Source organism: Megalops cyprinoides, chromosome 2 (assembly GCF_013368585.1).
Source record: "Megalops cyprinoides isolate fMegCyp1 chromosome 2, fMegCyp1.pri, whole genome shotgun sequence".
In the NCBI taxonomy this organism is placed as follows: Eukaryota; Metazoa; Chordata; class Actinopteri; order Elopiformes; family Megalopidae; genus Megalops; species Megalops cyprinoides.
Genome location: NC_050584.1, coordinates 61,234,002 through 61,255,677, shown reverse-complemented (window position 1 = coordinate 61,255,677; position 21,676 = coordinate 61,234,002). Strand labels below are relative to the sequence as shown.

General features: G+C 42.2%; 2 protein-coding genes across 2 annotated transcripts; one reads left to right on the top strand and one right to left on the bottom strand.

Moving 5' to 3' along the window:
* The first annotated feature begins 29 nt into the window (after nucleotides 1-29).
* LOC118771967 (highly reducing polyketide synthase PKS6-like) lies at nucleotides 30-8,844 on the top strand. The gene is made up of 6 exons (XM_036520171.1): nucleotides 30-93; nucleotides 196-349; nucleotides 895-1,055; nucleotides 1,354-1,557; nucleotides 2,108-2,289; nucleotides 3,253-8,844. The coding sequence occupies exons 1-6, from the start codon at nucleotides 30-32 to the stop codon at nucleotides 8,842-8,844; spliced, it is 6,357 nt and encodes a 2,118-aa protein (XP_036376064.1).
* A 4,667-nt stretch (nucleotides 8,845-13,511) lies between these two features.
* Nucleotides 13,512-20,042, bottom strand: ptchd3a (patched domain containing 3a). Its single transcript, XM_036522731.1, has 4 exons — nucleotides 19,317-20,042; nucleotides 16,709-16,830; nucleotides 15,662-15,807; nucleotides 13,512-15,555 (listed from the first exon to the last, which is right to left on the bottom strand). Exons 1-4 carry the CDS (start codon nucleotides 20,034-20,036, stop codon nucleotides 13,589-13,591), a joined length of 2,955 nt encoding a protein of 984 aa, XP_036378624.1. The 5' UTR covers nucleotides 20,037-20,042; the 3' UTR covers nucleotides 13,512-13,588.
* Nucleotides 20,043-21,676: the final 1,634 nt, after the last annotated feature.

Sequence of the window (21,676 nt, the reverse complement as noted above, 5' to 3'; positions counted from 1 at the left end):
GAATTGGTCCATAGTGATGACGTGCAAAAATGGAGGATTCGGAGGCATTCAAAGACATTGCTGTTGTTGGAATTGGGTGTCATTTCCCAGGAGGTAAGAGTCTGAATAAAATACAACACCGGGTCATTTTGCTATAAGATTTCATTAGTGCTGTTTTACAAGACCTTGTGACGCTTACCTTAACGTTCTTTGAAGGGGAAGGACTCGACAGTTTCTGGAAGGTTCTCATGCAGGGAAGGAACTGTGTGGTGCAGATTCCAGAGGACAGGTTTGACAGCACAGTCTGGTACGACCTGGACGACAGCAAGGCAGGAAAAACACGAACCGCCAAAGCCGCGCTCATCGAGGGGTAAGGCAATCCATCACGTAACCTGTGGTAACGTTGCTTAGATCTGCAGTGATCTGAGCTATGACTGCTTGGTCTCCAGATTATGGCCCAGGTGATTCAGTGGAAATATTTGCTTGCCTTCATGGAGAAAAATGTGAATAAGGATAAAAAGATTTTTGACTAGAAATTATTCTGTAGAAGATGAACTGTCAGCCAGTGTGGAAATCTGAGGTTTATGGTGTTGATTAACATAGACCTACTTGTTCTGCATTTTATTAGCTGGTTTTCAATGCTGATTAACCTTGATGATCATTCAACATTATCATACATTAATAACCTTGAATGATCATCAAGGAGGATCAATGATCAGCAATAACTTATTGTGTGATTGTACAACTATTGTATTGCACAATCATACACACTCCTCAAGAGTCACCACAACCTGGTTCTCATTCTGCTATGGTCATCATAATGTAAGCCCTTGTACAAAGACTAATTAATCATGTCAACTCTATGAAAAATAAAAACACTATCCAACACATTTTTACTGCATCTCTTTTTTTCAGGTTCAACCAATTTGACCACAGGTTCTTTGGCATCGCTGAGGCTGAGGTGGACTTCATGGACCCCCAGCAGAAGCTCCTGCTGGAGTGCACCTACAGAGCCCTGGAGGATGCTGGGATACCAATGGAGAAGGCCAGCGGAACCAGAACCGGGGTGTTCATTGGTAAAAAATAAGTCATTTTTCAATGAGACAAAAGATAGCACCTCATTCAAACAGCAACAATACCTTAGTGTATGTCTCCTCCTCCTCCTCATCTGGCTACGACTGTCAAGAGAAAGTAAAATTTCCCTTGAGAAGCAGCCTACCTTGAATTGTGTTTCTTGCCGCTTATAGTGCACAAGCTCCAGTCCATTTTCAGTTTAGCTCTGCACAGAATTTAATGACTCAGCCGCTAATTTGACTCTCAATTTCATAACACCCTTCAGCATTTTACATTTCTGAAATGTGTACTATTTTACAGGACTGATGAACCGGGACTATGAGACCCTTCTAAACAACAGCCCTAGTACTATAAGCCATTACAACGGTACAGGGACGGCCATGAGTATAGCAGCCAATAGGATCTCCTACACCTTCAACTTCACTGGACCCTCATTGGCTATCGACAGCGCGTGCTCCTCCTCCCTTGTGGCTCTGCACTATGCCATCCAGGCCATTAAACAAGGTAAAACCACTTATTACACTTATTATGACCACATAATTACATTATTATTATTACATTATCATCATTACTATCATTTTTAGTATACACTCTTATAAGAGAGTGACTTAGATTTGTGACAGCTTTACATGTAACCCATTTATACAGCTGGATATTTACTGAGGCAATTCTGAATTAAGTATCTTCCCAGGGGTACAGCAGCAGTGCCCCAGCAAGGAATTGAACCTGCAACCTTTCGGTTATGAGCCTTGTTCTTTACCACTACTTCACTTTTGCCAATATGCTTATTTATAGAGATCTGCCATTTATATTCAAGGTCTAGTTGCATAGGTACTTGTTATCTGATAGTGGCATCAGCATCAACTGAAATCATTTCAAAGACTGTTTTCTTCTTTTCTTTTTGTCTGAGCTACAAGTATCAAACTCAACATTTTGTTTTGATTTTTTAGATGATGTTAACTGTGGTTCCAGAATATTAAAAAAAGTTCTAAATTCCTCTGGTTTGTGACGTAATGAGCTGAGATGTAAGAACTGTGCTTCTTGCAATTCCCAGGAGACTGTGAGATGGCAGTCTGCGGGGGAGTCAGCTGCATCATTGAGCCACGAGTCTTCGTCGCTCTCAGCAAGGCCAAAATGATCTCCCCCGAGGGCACCAGCAAACCTTTCTCCAGCAGAGCAGACGGCTATGGGAGAGGAGAGGGCTGTGGGATCGTCCTTCTTAAGCCACTGAAAAAAGTAAGAAAGTGATACCGTTTCTGAATGATTAATCTGAACTAGTAGTATAGCAACATTTTCATGTTTGCAAATCTGCTTAATATGTTTGACAGTATATTTGACATTTGTTTTGATTGTCTGCATTATGGCTTAATTATGATTCTAAGTTGTCGATCCTTATAAATCTGACAGTTACCAGACTGATGGCAGTCTGGTCTTATTGTCTGGTCAGATACACAGTGAATATCCTCATCCATATAAAAGTCTTTTAATAATACAAATAATACATATTGTGGTATATTTTATAGGAATTATATGTATTATTGTAATTTATGTGACTATAAATTAAAACAAATAACATCCAACACCATATAAGTTTGAAAATATTTCTTGTCAGCTTTTAAATGGCTCAGCATTCTTTTATGAATGAAACAAATCTTCAAAGTTCCAAGTTAAGACATTTATCCATGACAGCTCTCTGACATTTTTTTTTCTATTGGCTGGTAAATGTCTTTTTTGTCTGATCTTATCTATTTAGCTATGGTTTGGTTATTTGGCTAAAATGTTGAACACTGTATGCTAAATTCCATATCAACTGTACTCAGTGGATTAATCTATATTCCTCACAAATTATAAAAAAACTGTGCACCTTTAACGGCCAATTGTTTGATGTCTTATTCACCTAATGATTATGGATCTGTTTGATTTAAAGTAAATGTATTTAGAAATGAAGCAGTCTGCTCTCGGACCTTTATTTTAGATACAGAAATGCAGGGTGTAGTGGTTACCCTCAAGATGAAGATAATAATAATGCAGATGAAGATAATGCACCCCATTAACACCGTAAACACCAAAGAACCTCAAAAGTATGTGTTTCTAAAAGCAGCTTGTAGGATGAACAGCAAATAAATGAAATATCAAAACAAAAAACAGTGGTAAGAACCGAGGACCTACACTCTTTTTCCTGTATTGTCTTGTTCACAGGCTCTACAGGACTTTGACCATATATGGGGCATCATTAGCAGAACTGCAGTCAATCAAGATGGCCGCTCCGTCACTCCAATCACCAAGCCGTCCATGGCCCAGCAGGAGGAGCTGCTCCGCAGAGTTTACTCTATGGGGATTGATCCTTCACATGTCCAATACATAGAAGCTCATGGGACTGGAACTCCGGTGGGGGATCCCACTGAAGCAGGGAGCATCTCCAGAGCCATTGCCAAAGCCAGACCAGGATCAGACCCGCTCTGCATCGGCTCTGTGAAAGGTAACATCGGACACACTGAGTCCGCAGCTGGAGTGGCGGGACTCATCAAGGTGCTTCTCATGATGCACCATGAAACATTGGTTCCTTCACTCTTCTACTCTGAGGATGGGGCCAGTATCGATGGCAAAGCCCTGAATCTGAAAATTCCCACCAGAGTAGAGAAGTGGGAAAAGACTGGCCCAATGGGAAGGGCTGCAGGTGTCAATAACTTTGGGTTTGGAGGGACAAATGCACACGTTATTGTCAGGGAGTACATGAAAAGAGAAGATTCTAGGTCAGTCTTTCAGAGGTCGCCAAAATTGTTTGTGCTGTCTGCAGCTTCAGAGAAGTCCATTGCAATGGCAATCGCAGACATATCTGAAGAGCTGAGCAGAGACAAAACAGTGGATCTGCAAACTCTGACGTATACTTCAGCATGTAGGAGGAGTCATGCACGACACAAATACAGAAGAGTGTTTGTGACATCATCCATCAGTGATTTACAGGAGCAGCTCAAATGTTCACTGACAAAAAATATTGCACAATCAAAGTCAGACACCAGGTTAGTGTTTGTGTTCTGTGGAAACGGGGTTACCTACAGAGGCATGTGCAAGCAGCTTTTGAAAGAAGAACCTGTGTTCAGAGAAAAAGTGAAAGAGGTTGAGAACCTTTTCCAGAAGTACAAAAGCACCAGCATTTTACAGAAGCTGGAAGATGACTATGACAATGAAGATTACTCGAAACCAGACGTGGTCCAGCCTCTTCTCTTTGCCATCCAGGTCGCCATTGTCAGCCTTCTAAAGCACTGGGGTGTCAGACCTGATGCCATTCTTGGCCATTCTGTAGGAGAGGTGGCTGCTGCCCACTGCTCTGGTCTGTTGTCTCTTGAAGATGCAGTGAAGGTCATCTACTTCCGCAGTGTGTTGCAGAGCAGGGTCACAGGAGGGAAAATGCTCGTTGTCAGCAACGTAGAAGTGTCAGAAATCATGAAGCTCCTCCCTGCCTACTCTGGGAAGGTCTGCTTGGCTGCCTTCAACAGCCCTCAGTCCTGCACCCTGTCAGGTGATGCAGATGTTGTAGAAAGTCTTCATCAGAAGCTGAAGACCTCATTCAAAAGCAAAAATCTATTTCTCCACATTTTAGGTGTCCCTGCTGCTTACCATAGCCATATGATGGATCCCATCCTGACCCAAATAGAAGACAATATTGGCTGTTTGCAAGAGAATGAAATAGAAGTACAGTTGTTTTCAACTGTGACAGGAAAGGTATTCTCTCAGGGGGATTTTAGCACAGGAAAATACTGGGCCAGAAATGTTCGGGAACCTGTAGCATTCGAGCAAGCAGTGAAAACAGCAGCCAAAGACATGAAGAACGTAGTCTTTGTAGAGATAGGTCCCAGAAGGGCCCTGCAGAGGAACATCATGGAGACATTGGGAAATGATGTCACAGTTTTCACCTCTGTGCAGCCAGATAAAGACCGTGAGACGCTGCTGACTGTTGTGTCACAACTGTTTGAGCTGGGGGTACAAGTAAACTGGGACCAGTTTTACAAAGGGTGTGAGGCACCACCTACACCTTTCCCCAGGTATCATTTTGACTGTGTAAAGAAGGAGGTGTTTTTTGAAGCAGTGAGGCGAGGTAACGAAATGACATGTCATTCCCATTATCCATTGATCAGACAGACGAAACGTGACAGTCAAGAATTCAGCTGTAATCTTTCCTCAGCGGCATCGTACATTCGCGAACACAAGAACAACGGCGTTGCCCTCGTCCCTGGCACACTGCATGTTGAACTAGCTTTAGCTTCCTTTGTGTCAAGCACAAAGTCAAAGACGCCACTCAGCTCACTGCAGCTCAGTATCACCTTTCACAGTCCATGTATACTTACTAAGAACTCCCCCGAAATCGAGATACATCTTGAGCCATTCGAGAACTCTGCGAAATTCAGAATAAATTCTCCGTCAGTGACCTATGCATCAGGAACCATTGATTGTAAAAGGGGAACAGTTGCTCCTGAAGAGCAGAACATCTGTCTTGACACTGTCTTCAGAAGATGTGAATCGGTCATAAAGACAGAGCAGGTTTATACAATTCTCTCTCAGGCAGGGTTCCAGTATGGGTCGGTTTTCAGGCAGCTGGGAGATGTGTACTATGGAGAGGACCTCAAGGAAGCTGTGTCAACCGTCAAAGTCCCAGATGAAATAGTGAGTCAGCTGCACGACTACTGCCTTCACCCTGTAGTGTTAGACTACATCCTGCAGATGGCAGCTGTTGTAGCTGTGAATGGATTCACATCAAGGGCCGGGTTCCCCTCCGCAATAGGCTGCATGACGGTGTCCAGGCCCCTGCTGGAAGAAATGGTCATGTATCTAAGAGCAACCAGCGAGACGTCTGAAGGCTTTGAGGTTTGTGGCTGCTTCACAGACAAAGACGGTCACGTTCTAGTCGAGCTGAAGCAGGTGAAGATCACACTGTTGGGAGAGAGTTCTTGTGTGGCTAAAGAGTTCTTCTTTCACAACGAACTGCATGCTACCTCTGAGGATGCTAACCTCAGTTACAAGCCAAAAGCCTTGGTTTTTTCAGATCACGTAGGGGTGGCTAATTCATTACAGCAGTATTTGCATGCAGGGTCCACTTTCATCTGGTGCAAAGACCCTGGAAAACAGTCCAGCCTGCAATTTTCAGATTTCATCTCTGAATTCAAAGTGGCAGACACCGACAAGGATTATGAAGAGGTTTTGTTCATATGGGGTCTTCAAAACCTCAATCCGTTAAACACCGATTCTGTTCTGGAGAGCCTGGTCAGCTGCTGTGACATTTTCCGTCAGGTTGTTCTGGCACTAAAAGCTTACAAGTACACCAACACCATCAGGGTCTTAACGTACAGATCATCAGAGAGGACAGTGGACCACATCAGTCCAGGTTTTGTGCTTTCTGGCATGACGAGGGCATGCGCAGCAGAGATCCCAGGTTTCTTGTTCCAGCTAATCGATCTTGCTTCTGTGACCAGTGAGGACATCCGTTTACTTGCTCATGTCATTTCCTCCTATCCTAGCAGCACATACCCAGAACTAATGATAAGTAACGGTCAAATTTATTCAACTGCAATTGCTCGAACTCCTGTAAAATCTGTTGAGGGTGCTGAAAGAAGAGTCTGCTCTTCAGAGTTTGACAGGTTCATTCTTCAGACTGCTGACCCTTACAGAATGACAGGCTTGTCTGCCATTCTCTCCAGTGACTCTGGGGACCAGATTCAGAAGCAAACCGTTGAAGTTCGGCTGAGTAAAATCTGTGTTCACTCATCAGATTACTACCCTGTCAGTGTCTCTGATCTGACTTTTGGTCAGACTATGTACTGGAACGAACACACATCTCAGAACCACAAGCTTCTGGCTCTTGATTTCAGTGGTATTGTTACAGCTGTGGGGAGGGGTGTGAGCAAGCTGAAAGTGGGAGATCGTGTCGTTTCATGCTACCCTGTAGCTGCATCCTCCAAGATTGTGATTCCCGAAGCTGCCTGCTACAGCACAAAGAAGCTTCCATTTCTCAAGGAAGTACCATGTGTGTCCTACTTTGTGCTGTCATGGGAAATCTTGCACCGTACATTACCTAAGGTACGACAACAAGGAAAGCTGGGCATTATCACACCTGAGCCTGACTCCAGTCTAGTGCAGGTGTTGATGCTTACAGCAAACCAATCAGGGTGGAATGCCATTGTAGGAAGCCAGTCTAGTGGACTGCTGCAGAATGTGAATAAGTGTGATGCATTTGTGCTTTTGCCTCCTTTTGATGCATCCTTAGTTGCTAAGGCTTGTAACGTTTCCACAGCCAGGAACATTGTCGTAGTGTGCAGCAACCAGGTATCACCCAGTCTGTCACAAAACATCTTAAAAAGTGAGAATGAAAACGCTTGCATTCAGACCCTTCAAGTAGCCAGCGTTTTTCAAAAAGCGTATCTCGCAAGGCACAAGAGATGGATCTACAGGTGGCTGAAATCAATGCGTTTGACTGGGATGCCTACAGTTCTGAGGAGCACAACCTTTGAAAGAGCAGCGTCAGGAAGCATTGACACCCTGCCCATTGAGGATCCAACATCCTACTTCAGCTCAAAGACCACATCTGTTGTTGTGCTCAGGGCTAATATCAAGGATACCATCTCCCTTCCCTTTCTGGGGAGATCAAAGCAACTTTTCCAGAGGGACTCTGTGTACATAGTGACAGGGGGTCTGTCTGGGCTGGGCTTCGAAACAGTGAAGTTCATCGCTCAAAAAGGAGGGGGAAACATCGTCATCCTCTCCAGAAGCGCCCCTTCACCTGACATGCAGGTGGAGATCGATAATGTACGCAACCAGTGCGGGGTCTCGATCATTAACTTGCAGTGTGACGTCTCCCTGTCTGCACAGGTTGTGAAGGCAGTCACTCTCATTGGACAGAGGTTTCCCTTCTGTCCAATCAGAGGAGTGTTCCACAGTGCAGTTGTCTTGCATGATGGACTGCTAGAAACCCTTGACAGATGCCGTTTTGAAAAAGTCTTCAGGCCAAAAGTTAATGGAGCTTTGAATCTACATCACGCAACAAGGCACTGCAAACTAGACTACTTTGTGTGCTACTCCTCTATTTCTTCTTTCATTGGCAATGCCTCTCAAGCAAACTACGCTGCTGCTAATTCTTTCCTCGACATGTTTTGTCATTATCGGAGAAGCCTTGGCCTGGCTGGACAGTCCATTAACTGGGGGGCTTTGAACCTTGGTCTTCTGCTAAACAAGGATCATTTGCAGAAGTTTCTGGAAGCGAAGGGAATGATGGTCATGGAGGTGCCTGAATTTCACAAATGCCTGGAACACTGCCTGTTGCAAAACAATCCCCAACAGGTTGTGTGCAAGTTCAGCTTCAGAAACCTCAGGAAACACGTCTTGTCCCAAAACACCTCCCTCAAAATGCGCCTGTCCACTTTGGTAGACAGGGAGTTGAAAAACTCAAAGGTAACAGAAACCAGGGCCCAGCCTTCAGGTTTCTCCCCTTGCACTTTGCCCGGGGAATATGTCAGGACTGTGATTGGCGAAACTTGTCACGTCGACTGTTATGAGCTGAGGGATGAGGCTACGCTTTCTTCCCTCGGTATAGACTCGATGGTAGCCATGACTCTGCAGAACCTCATATTCCAAGACAGTGGAGTTAGTGTTCCCCTCATTACATTACTGGACCCAAACAGCACATTGTCTACATTAGTATCAATCATGAAGGAGGGAAAAGGGTGGCGATTTCAACAAGATGACCAAAAATCTGCCTTGAGTCCGCTTGAAAATAAGAAAGATGAGTACACAGAGTTTTAGACATTTGTTTCCATTCTAAGATGTACAAATTATTTTATTTTTTTTTTTTGGGGGGGGGGTATAATGCTTAATAATTAGGATCCATTTATTTATCCTGACACTTGGTAAAATAAATTCAAATGAATGAATCAATGGAACAGATAGAATAAATTATTTTAATGCTAGCAATAAATATTTAAATGACTAACCAAGTTACTGGCATTTTGTAAACATTAAAAGATGTGGAATTAAAACAGTTATGATTATACCGTATTGTGCAAGTTTTATTATTTGAATGTGTTCATTTGCATTGTTTTCTTGCATACTACTCATATTTCTCAAAATTGCTGGAAGCTCATGGATCTTTGTGGCACTTTGTAAATGTGTTTGTCTTCCTGTTATTTCTTTTTATCCATATTTGGGGGCTAGAGTGAATAGTGAGAAGTTATTTCAAAATTAATGCTAAATATAGATTTTGCAATCCATCGTCCCTATCATGGCCAGTGCTATTGTACTGTACTATAATGGGTCGCTGTGACAGACATTTCAGTCCAAGTTCCCTGGGAGGTTCCCAGTATTTCCCCACAGTTACATCATTCGCTTACTATGCATCTCCAGAGCCAACCCAAGCCAAAGACACCACAGGAGTTTTGAAATCCGGGAGGCTATGGTAGGCTACGCGTCCCCAGGACCTGGCAGTGATTTTTGGGCCGTACGGGGCCATCCACTGATCAGTGGTGTTGGCCCATAAGAAGATTACCAAGTACTCAACATAATTCGATCCACACAAAGTTACAACCCATTTCTACCAGGCTACTTCTGTCCACTGGTTCTGCTGACTCTAGTTTAGGTTTGTATGATGTCATGTTGTGTGATGTCATACACTTATGGCCTCTTGGGTAGTCATGTAGTATGGCCACAGGTGTCCAGTTAGTTTCCCCCCAAAAAATTAAAAGGAAGGAAAAGATTAGGTAGGTGCATAGTTCTGACATACCACACATAATGAAATCAGTGGGAATTAAAAGGGGTTATCTCAAAGAGGATTAAAATTTGGCTTACATCGCCTTGATCAGGACATTGGTAGCAACGTAGTTATGTTGTCAGATACCACAAAACTCAGGGGTGAAACAAACAGTTTGAAAGTCTGCTAAGATGATTCAGGAGGATTTAAATATAATCCAGACACTTGGTGAATTAAAATTGACATCAGGAATATGGACAATGATAGTCCACATTAACATTTTGTCATTCAGCAGATGCGCTCATCCAGAGCGACTAACAGAGAATGAGTACAAAGTGTGTCTAATAAAGTGGTTTAAAGTACCATGGACACAGAACACAATTGACCACATCTGAACAAGCTTTATTAGGTTGTGTGTAATAAGAATTTTTAGGCAGGGTTGTTTTATGGGTGGTACTGAATTAAGGTGTTTCCTATATGAGGCTTGGACAAAATAGTTGTGCCAAAGCAATAAAATGACAAATAGGATGCAAGAATGTAAAGCAAAAAGTGTTGGGAGAGGTATAAATTAAAGGAAGATATAATTATGTTATACAATGCCTTCACTATCCTCCATTTAAAGTACTGTGGACACTTTTGTTACCGTTTTATTTTTGATGTATAATTTTTCTCCACAGAGCTGGGGGGGCAGTGTGGCATAGCGGTAAGGAGCAGGACTCGTAACTGAAAGGCTGCCGGTTTGATTCCCCACTGGGGTACTGCTGTTGTGCCCTTGGGCAAAGGCACTTAACGCAAAATTGCCTCTATCAATGTCCAGCTGCATAAATCAGTAGCATGTTAAAATTGTAACCTGTGTAAGTCCCTCTGGATAAGAGCATCTGCTAAATGCCTATGATGTAATGTAGTCTACAGAACAACAAGGGTGATCTCTGAATATTACAGAGAAGGGAAACGAGACTGGTTCCTGGAATCAAATACACAGTTATGAAGAGAGATGTAAGACATTTAATTATTTCATTGCAGGTGGTGCTTTCAAAAAATATATGGAAACATATTTGTTAAACATTAAAATAACATAAAAGAAAGTGAATAAATTAAGAGATTTAGAAATAAATATTCAATTTATACGTTTTCACCATTTCACTTATACATTTTTAGGTTGTATTTGATTTTTTTTTCCACACTTTTTGTCTTTATTCACAAAGTTTTGGGGTTTCATTAATTTTTGTTTTCTTTTGTTTTACAAATATTTTATTCTTTTTTTTTCACCCAGATTCCAGACATTGTTTTTTGCAGACGTCTTTTTTGCAGCTTTGCTATAGTACTGTTGGCTACTGGCCAAGTCAACTGGAAAATAATTGTCAATGACCTATGTTCCCAAGGGGAATAAAGGTATAAGTAGGTAAGCACATAAGTATACTTTAGTTTGCTTGTACTTTATGCTCATTCACAAGGATCAGCCCTGCACAGGCATGCACAGAACTTGTTCAGCTTTCTTCTCCAATTTGAACTAAAAATCAAATTAACATACTTCAAATTGGTAAAAAATAATAAATAAATAACAGCGCATCAGATGAGAATCAGATCAGTATGTCATGTGTCACTATACCCTCACTTGGCAAGTCTAGAGGGGTAAGTTTAGGAAACTGTGAGGGGAAACTCATGAAGTTATGTGGAGTTCAGAATTCTTTCCCTCTCACAGAACACATGGTTCCCCTTTGAACAGTGATTGGTCACCAGCATTCTGTTTTTTTCCTACTGCTCCATAGATGTAGTGTATCTGGTGCAGACACACAGTCACATGAACATTTCAAGCCTCCTCCAATGTAGGGGGGCTGTGTGTTACATGTTGAATGTCCCCCCCACAAAAGACTACAAAAGATTGCAAAGAGGTTTGAACACATTTTTATTGTTCTATGTGTGTGCACATTGCCACCTAGTGGTGGTTGTACTTTGATGATGGCATGAACAGTGGAACTGATGATACATGAATCAGTAAGGCAAACATAGCTGCACTGATGGAGGGTCCCTAGTTTTTTTAATGTTTTTGTTACTGTTTTTTTGTCTCTGATATATCTGGCACATAGGAAGCAAGAGCTGATTGTTTTTTTACCTCAGGATGGTCAGGATGTTGACTTTTTTCCATGAAAAGCTGAATGAGATTCATGACCCTATAGGCCATAAGCTCTAGAGCTTCAGTTTTTTCTGTATCCTTTGAATTTCTCCTGTTCAGGTAGCCAGTGAAGAAAAGTCTACAACCGGCGTGTAGAGGGAGAGTGGCTGCAGATACCATGCATCTCAATTTACATTACTTTATTGGCATTTAGCAGACACTCTTATCCAGAGCAACTTACATCGTTACTTTTTTTAATATTTACTGAAACAATTCTAGGTTAAGTAACTTACCCAAGGGTACAGCAGCAGTGTCCCAGCAACTTTTCGGATACGAGTCCTGCTCCTTAACCACAATGGTGCACCCCCAATTTCAATCAGACACATTCTCTCTGATATGTTATTTTGGGTGATAAATGGAAGAAAGTGGATATATAATGTCAATATGAATAGGTATCAGTTCTGTGCTTTCTTTCAGCATGACCAACCATTAATTTATATGACTGTATTGTAAATGGTCAGAAGACCTCTGGGTCTGGAAAATAGGTGACTCATCTTAATTTTTAATATATTGATTACAATATGTGCATGGTATTGTTATTTATTGAATACTGTACATTAATAACACTGTGTATTTTTGCAGTGCAATGGGAATCAAAATCCCATTATCTGTGATGGGATACATGCAAGCTATTTATGAAGTCATCAGTTGTTTATTCTGTTATAAAGACATAGTAAAACATTTTGATTGTACCTCAGATCAATGATCACCATCACAACTCAGGTGAAGAGCATTGAAATTACCGGTGAAATTAGCCATTAGAAGCCATTGATTATCATATAATCGCCACAAAATACAAAATACAAAACAGCCATACATATTTCAAGTGTATTTTTATTAGTTGTTCATAAAATATATGAATTTTTCTCTTATGGACATCAATTTACATCACAATTCAATTATGACCTGTTGCTCAGGTTTGGCTTTTGGAAAACCAACAGTTTATTAAAACATTCACAAATATATCATGTAGATTTATTTGAGAAGTTTTTTTTTTTTTGATGAGCGTGACAACATTCTCTGTTTTTCCATTATTACATTATTTTTGTTTGGCAAACAGCTTTATCCAGGGCAAAGTACCTTAACCAGGAACATCCAGAGTCCACTGCTCAAACTACTAAAAAATGTTGCCCTATCACATTTCTGTCTGAAATTAAGAGCACTGCCAAACAATTAATACAAAGTAATTAAAGTCCCTGGACAAAATTTGATTGTATACAAATACATTTTGCATTTTAAAAACATTATCTTTTAAAAATCATACACTACCATAACTCTAAAACATCAATAAAGCTTGTGATTTGACACACTAAAATGTTTTCAAGAATGAACAGCCAGTAGCTACAGAATTTAGCACTACAAAGAACTACAATGCATTTTGAAGGCTACAAAAATGGACGGCATCACTACAAATTTTAATTTTCTGTGGAACACTGTTTACCCAATTTTTAAATAACGTCCACTTTCCACTTGAATTTCGTGACAATTACATTTTCAGAATCCGGTTGGTCTTAAGCGTACAGTACGGTTATTCATTTTAAAGGACATCGGGAATTGACAGTTGTGCTTTGTGTTTTACAGCCAAACATTTACATCATGAACAAGGTAACCTATCTATAAAATGAACGTTGTCATACAGCTGAGTGCTCCAGGCAGTCAGGCTCTGAGATACCATCGTTTGTGAGTGAAGGGGCGTCGCTGTGTGATAGCGTTTGGGGACTGCTGTTTCCTGTTACGTGTACCTGATCATCAGAATTCATCTTCTGATGGCTTTTAATGGTGAACGCTGCGTTATTGGTGGCCACGTACATCTGCACCTCGCACGTCTGGTTGTCCACTGTGAACACCGGTACATTGTGTGACATGCACATCTGAGCGCTTCGAGTTTGCTGGGTGTTGACCGTGAGGGACCAAACGCTGGGGCACTGCTGCGTTTGGCACTGGTTGCTGTCGGTCAGGAAGGTGTGGTTGTCGTAGGTCTGAATTTCCGGAGGTTTCACTTTGCACTTTGGGGTCTGGCTGTGGCCTAAAGCCTGGTCATCGTACGGCAGGTGCTCCCGGCTGGTGATTTTATCCGAGCTGCTGCAGATGTCAAAGAAGGTCAGAAACACCGGGATGAACGTGATGCCGTGAAACAGCCCAAAAAAGATGACCAGGAACATGATCTTGAAGAAGGTTCTGAAGATGTAGTTCTTTGAAGCAGACAGCACCACCACCCCCAGTATGGTAGAGACTGCCCCCTGCACTATAGGATAGCCCAGGGAAAAGAGGGCCTCAACAGCCTTCTCGTTGGCACTCGGCTTACTGTTTGAGACAAAGGCGTAGGAAATGTGCGCAGAGAAGTCTACCGAGAAGCCAATGCAGACAACGAGAATGATCATGGATATGGTGTCTAAGTTGACGTCCCACAAAGCCATGAAGCCGGTGACACCCACAATGACAGAGGCGATGGAAAAGGTCACCCACAGAGAGCAGAGAGGGTTTGGAATCAGCAAGAGGGAGATCAGCAGCATCACCGCGGTGGTGACTCCAATGTTCTGGATGGTGTTGCTCACTATGACAGCGTACTGGTCATGGTAAATAAAGGCGGGGTGATAAACCAGTAATGGGACAGGACATTTCTTAGCCGTGTCTCTAAGCTCATTCAGCATTTTCATCTCATCAATTGCAGTGGTGATGTTCACTGTCTGGATAAAGAACCGTGAGGCATAGATCGCATTGTTGGTGAAGTTCACGTCTTGCTTGAAGTCAGAGTATTCAAGAAATGAATTTAAATTTGCCTTGAAGACAGTTTCATTACTTAAATTCAAATGCATATGGAATGCATAAATTTTATATGCCAGAAGCCATGATGTAAATATGTCCTCCTCAATAAATGATAGATTTTTAAAGTCTTCCAAACACGAGTCCAGATCCGACATATTTTTTGCATTCCAGTATGGAAATTCACCCTTTACAATAACCATGATATTGGGACCATACTCAGAAAAGTACTCCTTCTCATCATTGTAGTACTTAACAACGTAGGAATCATCAGCCGCAAGATTCCTAAGGTCTATGCCCTCTTGTATCTGAAAGCATCCATAAATGCTGGTTGTCAAATACGCAGCGTAGAGCAGGATCACTAAGACTTTGGTCCACGATTTAGTGAGAAATGGGCCGTAGTATTTTTTAAAGAAGTGATTCATTGGAAGGGTTTCCTCTGAGCCAGTGTGGCGGTCATAAGCCCCTCCCACACAGCAGAGGTAGAAGCCTTTAGAGCGGCCTGGGGGGCGTTCCTCCGGAACCTCCTTACAGGTCAGCCAATGCCTGTTGCTGTTCTCCCGCCTGCCGTTAAGCACCAGGAACGCCCCAAAGAAGGTGATGCTGTACAGGTAACAGAAGAGAATGGCGGTGCTGGTGTACAGACAGAAGGACCGCACGGAGCGGAAAGGGGTCATGAGGCCGATGTAGAAAGCCAGGACGTCGGTCAGCGTGGTGATGGTGATGGAGATGGCCGCCTCTTTGTACGTGTCGGCCAGACGCTCCTCGACTTTGTCATGGACGTTGGTCTGCTGCCAGCAGGAGATGAGGATGAACATGTCATCCACACCAATCCCTGAAGAAAGAAGCAAAGGTTTTACCAGAGCCTTTATTGTGTTCATCATGTCAAGCAAAAATAATGTCTGTCAATTTGTAGTGGGGGTTACTACATAGATTCTTACCCAATATCAGGAAGGGAGAGTTAGCCACAGTCATGACAAAGGGCACACCAATGTAGAGCATCATCCCAAAACTGGACAGCACCGCCAGGCCAGCAGAGAGCACACCAAAGGCAGCCACCCACACCTTGTTCCTCACACAGTCAAACCTATCACATTACAACAGGAAAACAAAAGCAAAAAGTAACTGAACCTTTTAACAAAAGGTGGAAAGCCCACAGAGAATAACTCTGAAAGCTCTGATGAAAATGAGACACTAATCCTTCAAATGCATCTTATTCTTCTACAGAATGTCAGGACATTCACTAGATGTATCGAGTTAAATGATTCCTGAAAAATAGTTTGCACAACAGTTCCGAGAAAAAAATAAAAACAAGTCTGATTTTAATGCGGTGGGGAATAAATTCACAAATAAAATGCTCCTGGATATACTCATATCAATAACTTTGTGGACATATTCAATTTGACAAGGCAGGGTGTGGATTTCTTTTCTGGCTGTGACTACTCTTTTGGGGCCTTGCCCATCTGCCATTTATCTTCATTGACCATTTGCTATCCTAAGGAGAAACCTCCTCGGCTTCACTGAAGCCTTCAGTACACCAGAGTTAGCGCCCTGAGGATAGAGGGCAGTCCAAGAGCCCACTCTGGTTACTGCGGTCCATGTGCTGGCCATCCTCAGTTACACACAGCCAAACTGCCGGTGGAGGAAGCTAGGAGGATAGTGCAGTGTGAGTGCACCTGGACTGCTCATGCCGTTGACAGAGATTTCTCAGAATACATGGTGAATCAATGGACAGAATGTTCATGCAACCTGTGTTCTGAGCCATGGTGCTAGGTTACAGAATCTTCTGTTGCGATATGTGTTAACGCTTCATTCATATTACCTACATCAGATCAGCTAGATTGATAAAAAATAAGGTCATTTAAAACACCTTTTCGATAACTGGAACTGGCCAGGATGCAGGAGGCACTTCCTGTGAGTATGATGTTGTTTCTCTAGAGACTAGAGAGATGGTTCACTTTTTTTTAAGTGAAGAGAAACATACATACCTTAAGCAAGACAGGATTGAAAAGCTGATGGCGATAACGTATGTGATAGAGAACAAGGGAATCACATCTCTGGAGTTTGCTTCGAATTCCACCTGCCTCGAAAGCGATGTGCTATGGGTAACCTAGAAAGGCACAGTTAAGGACCACTTTCAACAGACATATACGTTTGTAACTTCCTATCATATCGTATTGTTTTACAATTACAATGTTGCAACATATTTCTTTTCAGTAAATAACAATGCTGCCCCCCCACACACAAAAAAACCCATCAACTGTTCAGGACGCTACCATCCATTCATGTGTCATTGCGTAAATCTGCAACTACTGAATACTATCTATTTGCCCAGTGTCAGTCCCTCAGTTCCCTTGACTAATGTAAGGTCCCGCATCATCCCCAATGACCATCGCTACAGGGACGAAACGCACTGCATCCAGGGTGGAGGAACACAACTCCCTCTCGTCTAAATTTGGGGCTAAATTTGTCATTGATTTGCCCCACCCTGAAGGGGAGGGGTGCCTGCATAGGCTCCGCTGGCCACACTAAAGGACTCCACAGGCCTCTATGATTTGCACCAGACCTGGGTGGAACCCTAGGGCAGTAATGGCAGAGGGAGGCTTCAGGAACCCTACACTGGGCGGAGCTACAATGTGCTGTCCGTTGTGCTAACCGTTGTGCAGAACATTTTGTGCATCAAAATACTCTGCTCTCCACAGCAACACAGTTTGTCTGGTTTGAATCAGTGGGACAATGATGAAATATTATAGCTGCACCCATTTTGTGATTCCTCCAGCCTCGCTAACCTGTCACCACCCTGAAGTCCCAGTGACCAGGTGCACTTCACCTGTATGTCCTGCCAGGCTGAACGAGAGCCAGGTAGTGTGGAACTATGTTATTTCAGCTCCTTAACAGAGCTGGCACTAGTTAACTGGAAACATGGCTGTGGATGGATCTGTTTGACTTGAAAAAACTGCATCTGTCCGTTTTGAAGTCTGAGGTAGCACTTTCCCTAATGCTGTGCAGGCAGTCATTAATATCCACCAGAAAGTGTCCGTTTCTCCGCACCTAATGGCACAGATGTAGTTTCCCCCCCATCGTACCTGAGATGGGGGTTATCTTACTTTTTACCAGGATAAATGGCGTGGTCTGTTCAGCTGGACACAGGCTCACTTATATTGTGAATGTTGTATCGGGCGCACCGGACACTGCATCCTTTTCCACCGGCTCCCATCAATAGAACTCTGCTGCGCTGCCAAGTAGCCCAGTTGAGCCCGGAACCGAACAATAGGTGCTCTTATGTAAGCCTGGCTCTCTGAATGAGGGGAAGGCTACCATACAAGGAGGACTCTCCGGGACTCCACACGAACCACTGAAGTGCAGATGAGGTCAGCGGTCATGCTGTGGTTTTAGATATTTGCTTTGTGTTGCTTCTGGCTTGTATATGGAAGGCACTCTGGGATGATTTTGAAATGCATGTTGGAAATAAAATATATTATTTTTATTATTATTATTATTATTATTATATAAATTGCCGCAGCAGTCATGCATTGTCATCGCCCCAGTGCCAAAAGTGCCCATTTGTTTGTGATGATTGCTATCATATAAGGAGGGCATTATTAATTAAGGGCAAACTTCATTCATTCATTCATGGTGCAATTTTGACAGTAAACATGTATATATCGAAGAGGAATTACAAGACATTATTCGTTAGACAGATGCTGAATGGAGTAAACAGTTTTCTTTTAATGGGTGAAGTGGGCCATATTCAATGTGTGACATAGTGAGTGTCTCCATTCGCTTGGGCAAGATGCTAATATTAACATACCGCAATAGCTGTAACAAACAAAATACAAATTGCTTAAACAACAATACTTGAAATGTTAAATAGGGGCAATGATTTTCACCCTGGACAGTCAGAGTCTCTTATGATCAATAGTCAGCTTTCTCTTAGAAATGTAACTCAGACACCAGTACTGAAATAATACAATTTATCAGATAGAGGCTTTTCCCTTTTCGCCTTCCTCCAAAAGTCATCGTTTGGTCACATGTCTCTCCCTGCTACACCCCACAATATTTTTAACAGCAGATGGACACATGGGAAGGAAGGTGACACCATTTTTGGAGAGAATTTAACCTGGAAGGTAGTACAATTGACTGACGATGAGATAAAGAATCCAATACTTAAAGATTCAGAATCGAAGAGTAATCTTGCATGTGCTCTTTATTTTCAAGGCAGCGCGAATCGGTAAGTATACTTAAACTGTTGTCCGAATCACCATGTGGATGTGCCTTCTTGAGGTTAGAGCTCTCGTAATGGATTGATCTGATATTGTTCTTCCACTGTGCAAGCACTGCGCATATGTATTTATATTTTAGCCTTTTTATTTAAGCGTGCACAAACATGAATGCAAAAATTAACTCACGATTTTGAGCAATTTATACTTATACGTGGCAAATACATTCATGATATTATATGGGCCGATAGCAGATACGCGTGACTTTTAAATCAAACCTGAGAATCACTTCCATATTTAAGCGATGCAACTGCAGCTCGCACTTGATACAACAACTGGATGGGACGACAGACGTGTGCTACACTCCGTTACTCACCTTTATGGATTTCACGGACAAATCGGACGGGAAGACTCTGAGGAATTCGTTCAGCCACAGATCTGTCCTCGCGCGGTCGTCTTCTTTCAGGAAATAAAAAAGCCTCAAAGCCTTTGCGCTCCTTACGGCGGTGGAGTTGCTGTCTGTTCCTCCGACGCAATACCCCAGAAAAACGTGATGAAACCCCAAATTATGGAAAGGAAATGTAAAATCGGTACGTTCCACTCGGCTCGCGTTGTAGTCAACGATGTCCAGTATCGCATTGGGGATACACTTGTCATTTTTCATGGCGCACAGACTTTCAAAGTTTAGCTGCTCGTTCCCCGCAGAAACTCTGATCTCTTTAACCTTTTTGTCTAAACTTATTATTTCATTGAACGCTGCTTCTGTCAAGATGTTGGACGATCTTGAAACCGCTATGAAAGATGCATATACTCCATCAGTGTACAGCCGCTGAGAGGAAAACACCGAGTTGTTCTGTGGGAAGTTTTCCTGAACGAACTGTCTCTCCAGCTTCGCGGGCCCGTTAACAGGTGTAAACTGGTCTTCGATGTCATTCGCCTCCCTATCTTCAAGGTAATAAAACCCCCCTCCGAGTGCAAAGGAGGTCAGCAAAGGGATGACAAAAAACCACCACGGATTACTGCCCACAAAACGTCCGAATTTCTGAAAACCGATGGAGATTGGCTTCTCAACGCAGTCGGTGCGACACCCAGCCATATTCCCCGGCACAAGCAAAAGAAAACAGTTTTTTTTTTTTTATCTTACCGTTCGCAAAGTTGTAGGACACTCCTCTAAGTTCTTGATTTTGTTTTGACTCCCGTGGATAAAGTGTCACTGGACTTTTTTTTTGAGAACCAAAACTTTATTTTACAGGAGGCTGAAATACATAATGCATACGGGTATTTGCATATTCTGACGCACTTGCGTATAAAGTACTGTAAAACCTGCCTAGAGCGACCACTCATGGGAACTACCAAACGTGGCCGCTCTAGGCTGATGTGAACTGAACACTTCGAGCTCATTATTGTATTTCCCTGTAACGTTATATTTTTCACTGAGCACATTATTTCAGGAGTTTTGTATCATCTGTAGTACGTGATTTTAATTACCGTTTCATCACAGACCACACCATTCACGCTATGTTTGTTTCTTTATTGACTTAGTAATCTTCCGTTTTCAATTGTATTATAATTAACGAGCGTTGTCAGTAGTTACAATGGCGTCATCATTATAAAATGTATGTTTTATTAATTCCAGAAACAAACTGTGTTATTAAAAGTTTGTTTTTAAAAGCTACATTAGGTCTACATGATGCACAAGAGTATGAGTATGGAAAATAGTGCTACAAAGATAGCATTTCCGATAGGAGTATAAAAGCATTATAAACTATGTGTAAATGTTGGATGAAGTATTCGCTGCGCTCTTCCTTAAAATGCTTGGTGCCATCACCAAACAATTAAATGGGACAGGATGCCACGGGAGAGGGCAGTATTGTGAGGAAAAATAATGAGATGGGCAGCCCATTCATGCGAACAAAGTATGTGATTCAATTACAACATCAAACTTGTGTTTCAGAGGTCAGGGATTCGTTCCTGCAACGTGACTTGGCAGTCTATTCCATATGCCTATAATTTGAGGCGGTTGAAATGCAACGATCAGAACTGGACATCCTAACTGTCCATGAGGAAAACATTGAATTTTCTTAGGAGCAACGTGTTTCTTTTTTCCCCAAATGTTCAGCTGAAATAGATTTTTGAACATGGTTCGTCGTGATGAAGACACTTCATGTATAGCTAATGAAAATTAAAGACAATGAATGGTGGATTATGTAGGCTAAATTGTGAGTCTCGTTTGAAAGTATAGGAGGAAGAGGCTAGCGATGCACAGTTCGGTCTCAAGGTTCGAATTGGTTTCGACCCTCTGAATCACACGTTCGATTGCTGGTATGAAGCATGTTCTTTGCGCCATTACGTTCTAGCAGTTGGTACTGCATGCGGTTTGCCACGTCATAGTGTCAAAACGCGTAGATGTTCGGTGTTCTAATCTGTTTTCGTGAATATTTGTTATCCGATCTATTACCATATATCCGAATAATTTCTGACGTATCATATATAATATAATGGTTTATGTCAAGACAGTCACGTGTTACCCACAAAATAATTAGCTAAGTCGAGATGTAGTGTGTCTCTCTGCCTCAGATGTGTATCAAAACATAGCTTTTCTGTGTTTTTAAGCAGGAAAACATACAATGTGTACTTTTTACATCATGTTTTTTCCCTGTGAAAACAGTGTTATGAATAAATATGGAGAGCATTGTTAACAGTAAGGATAGTAGTTTGATAGGATACATAATATAA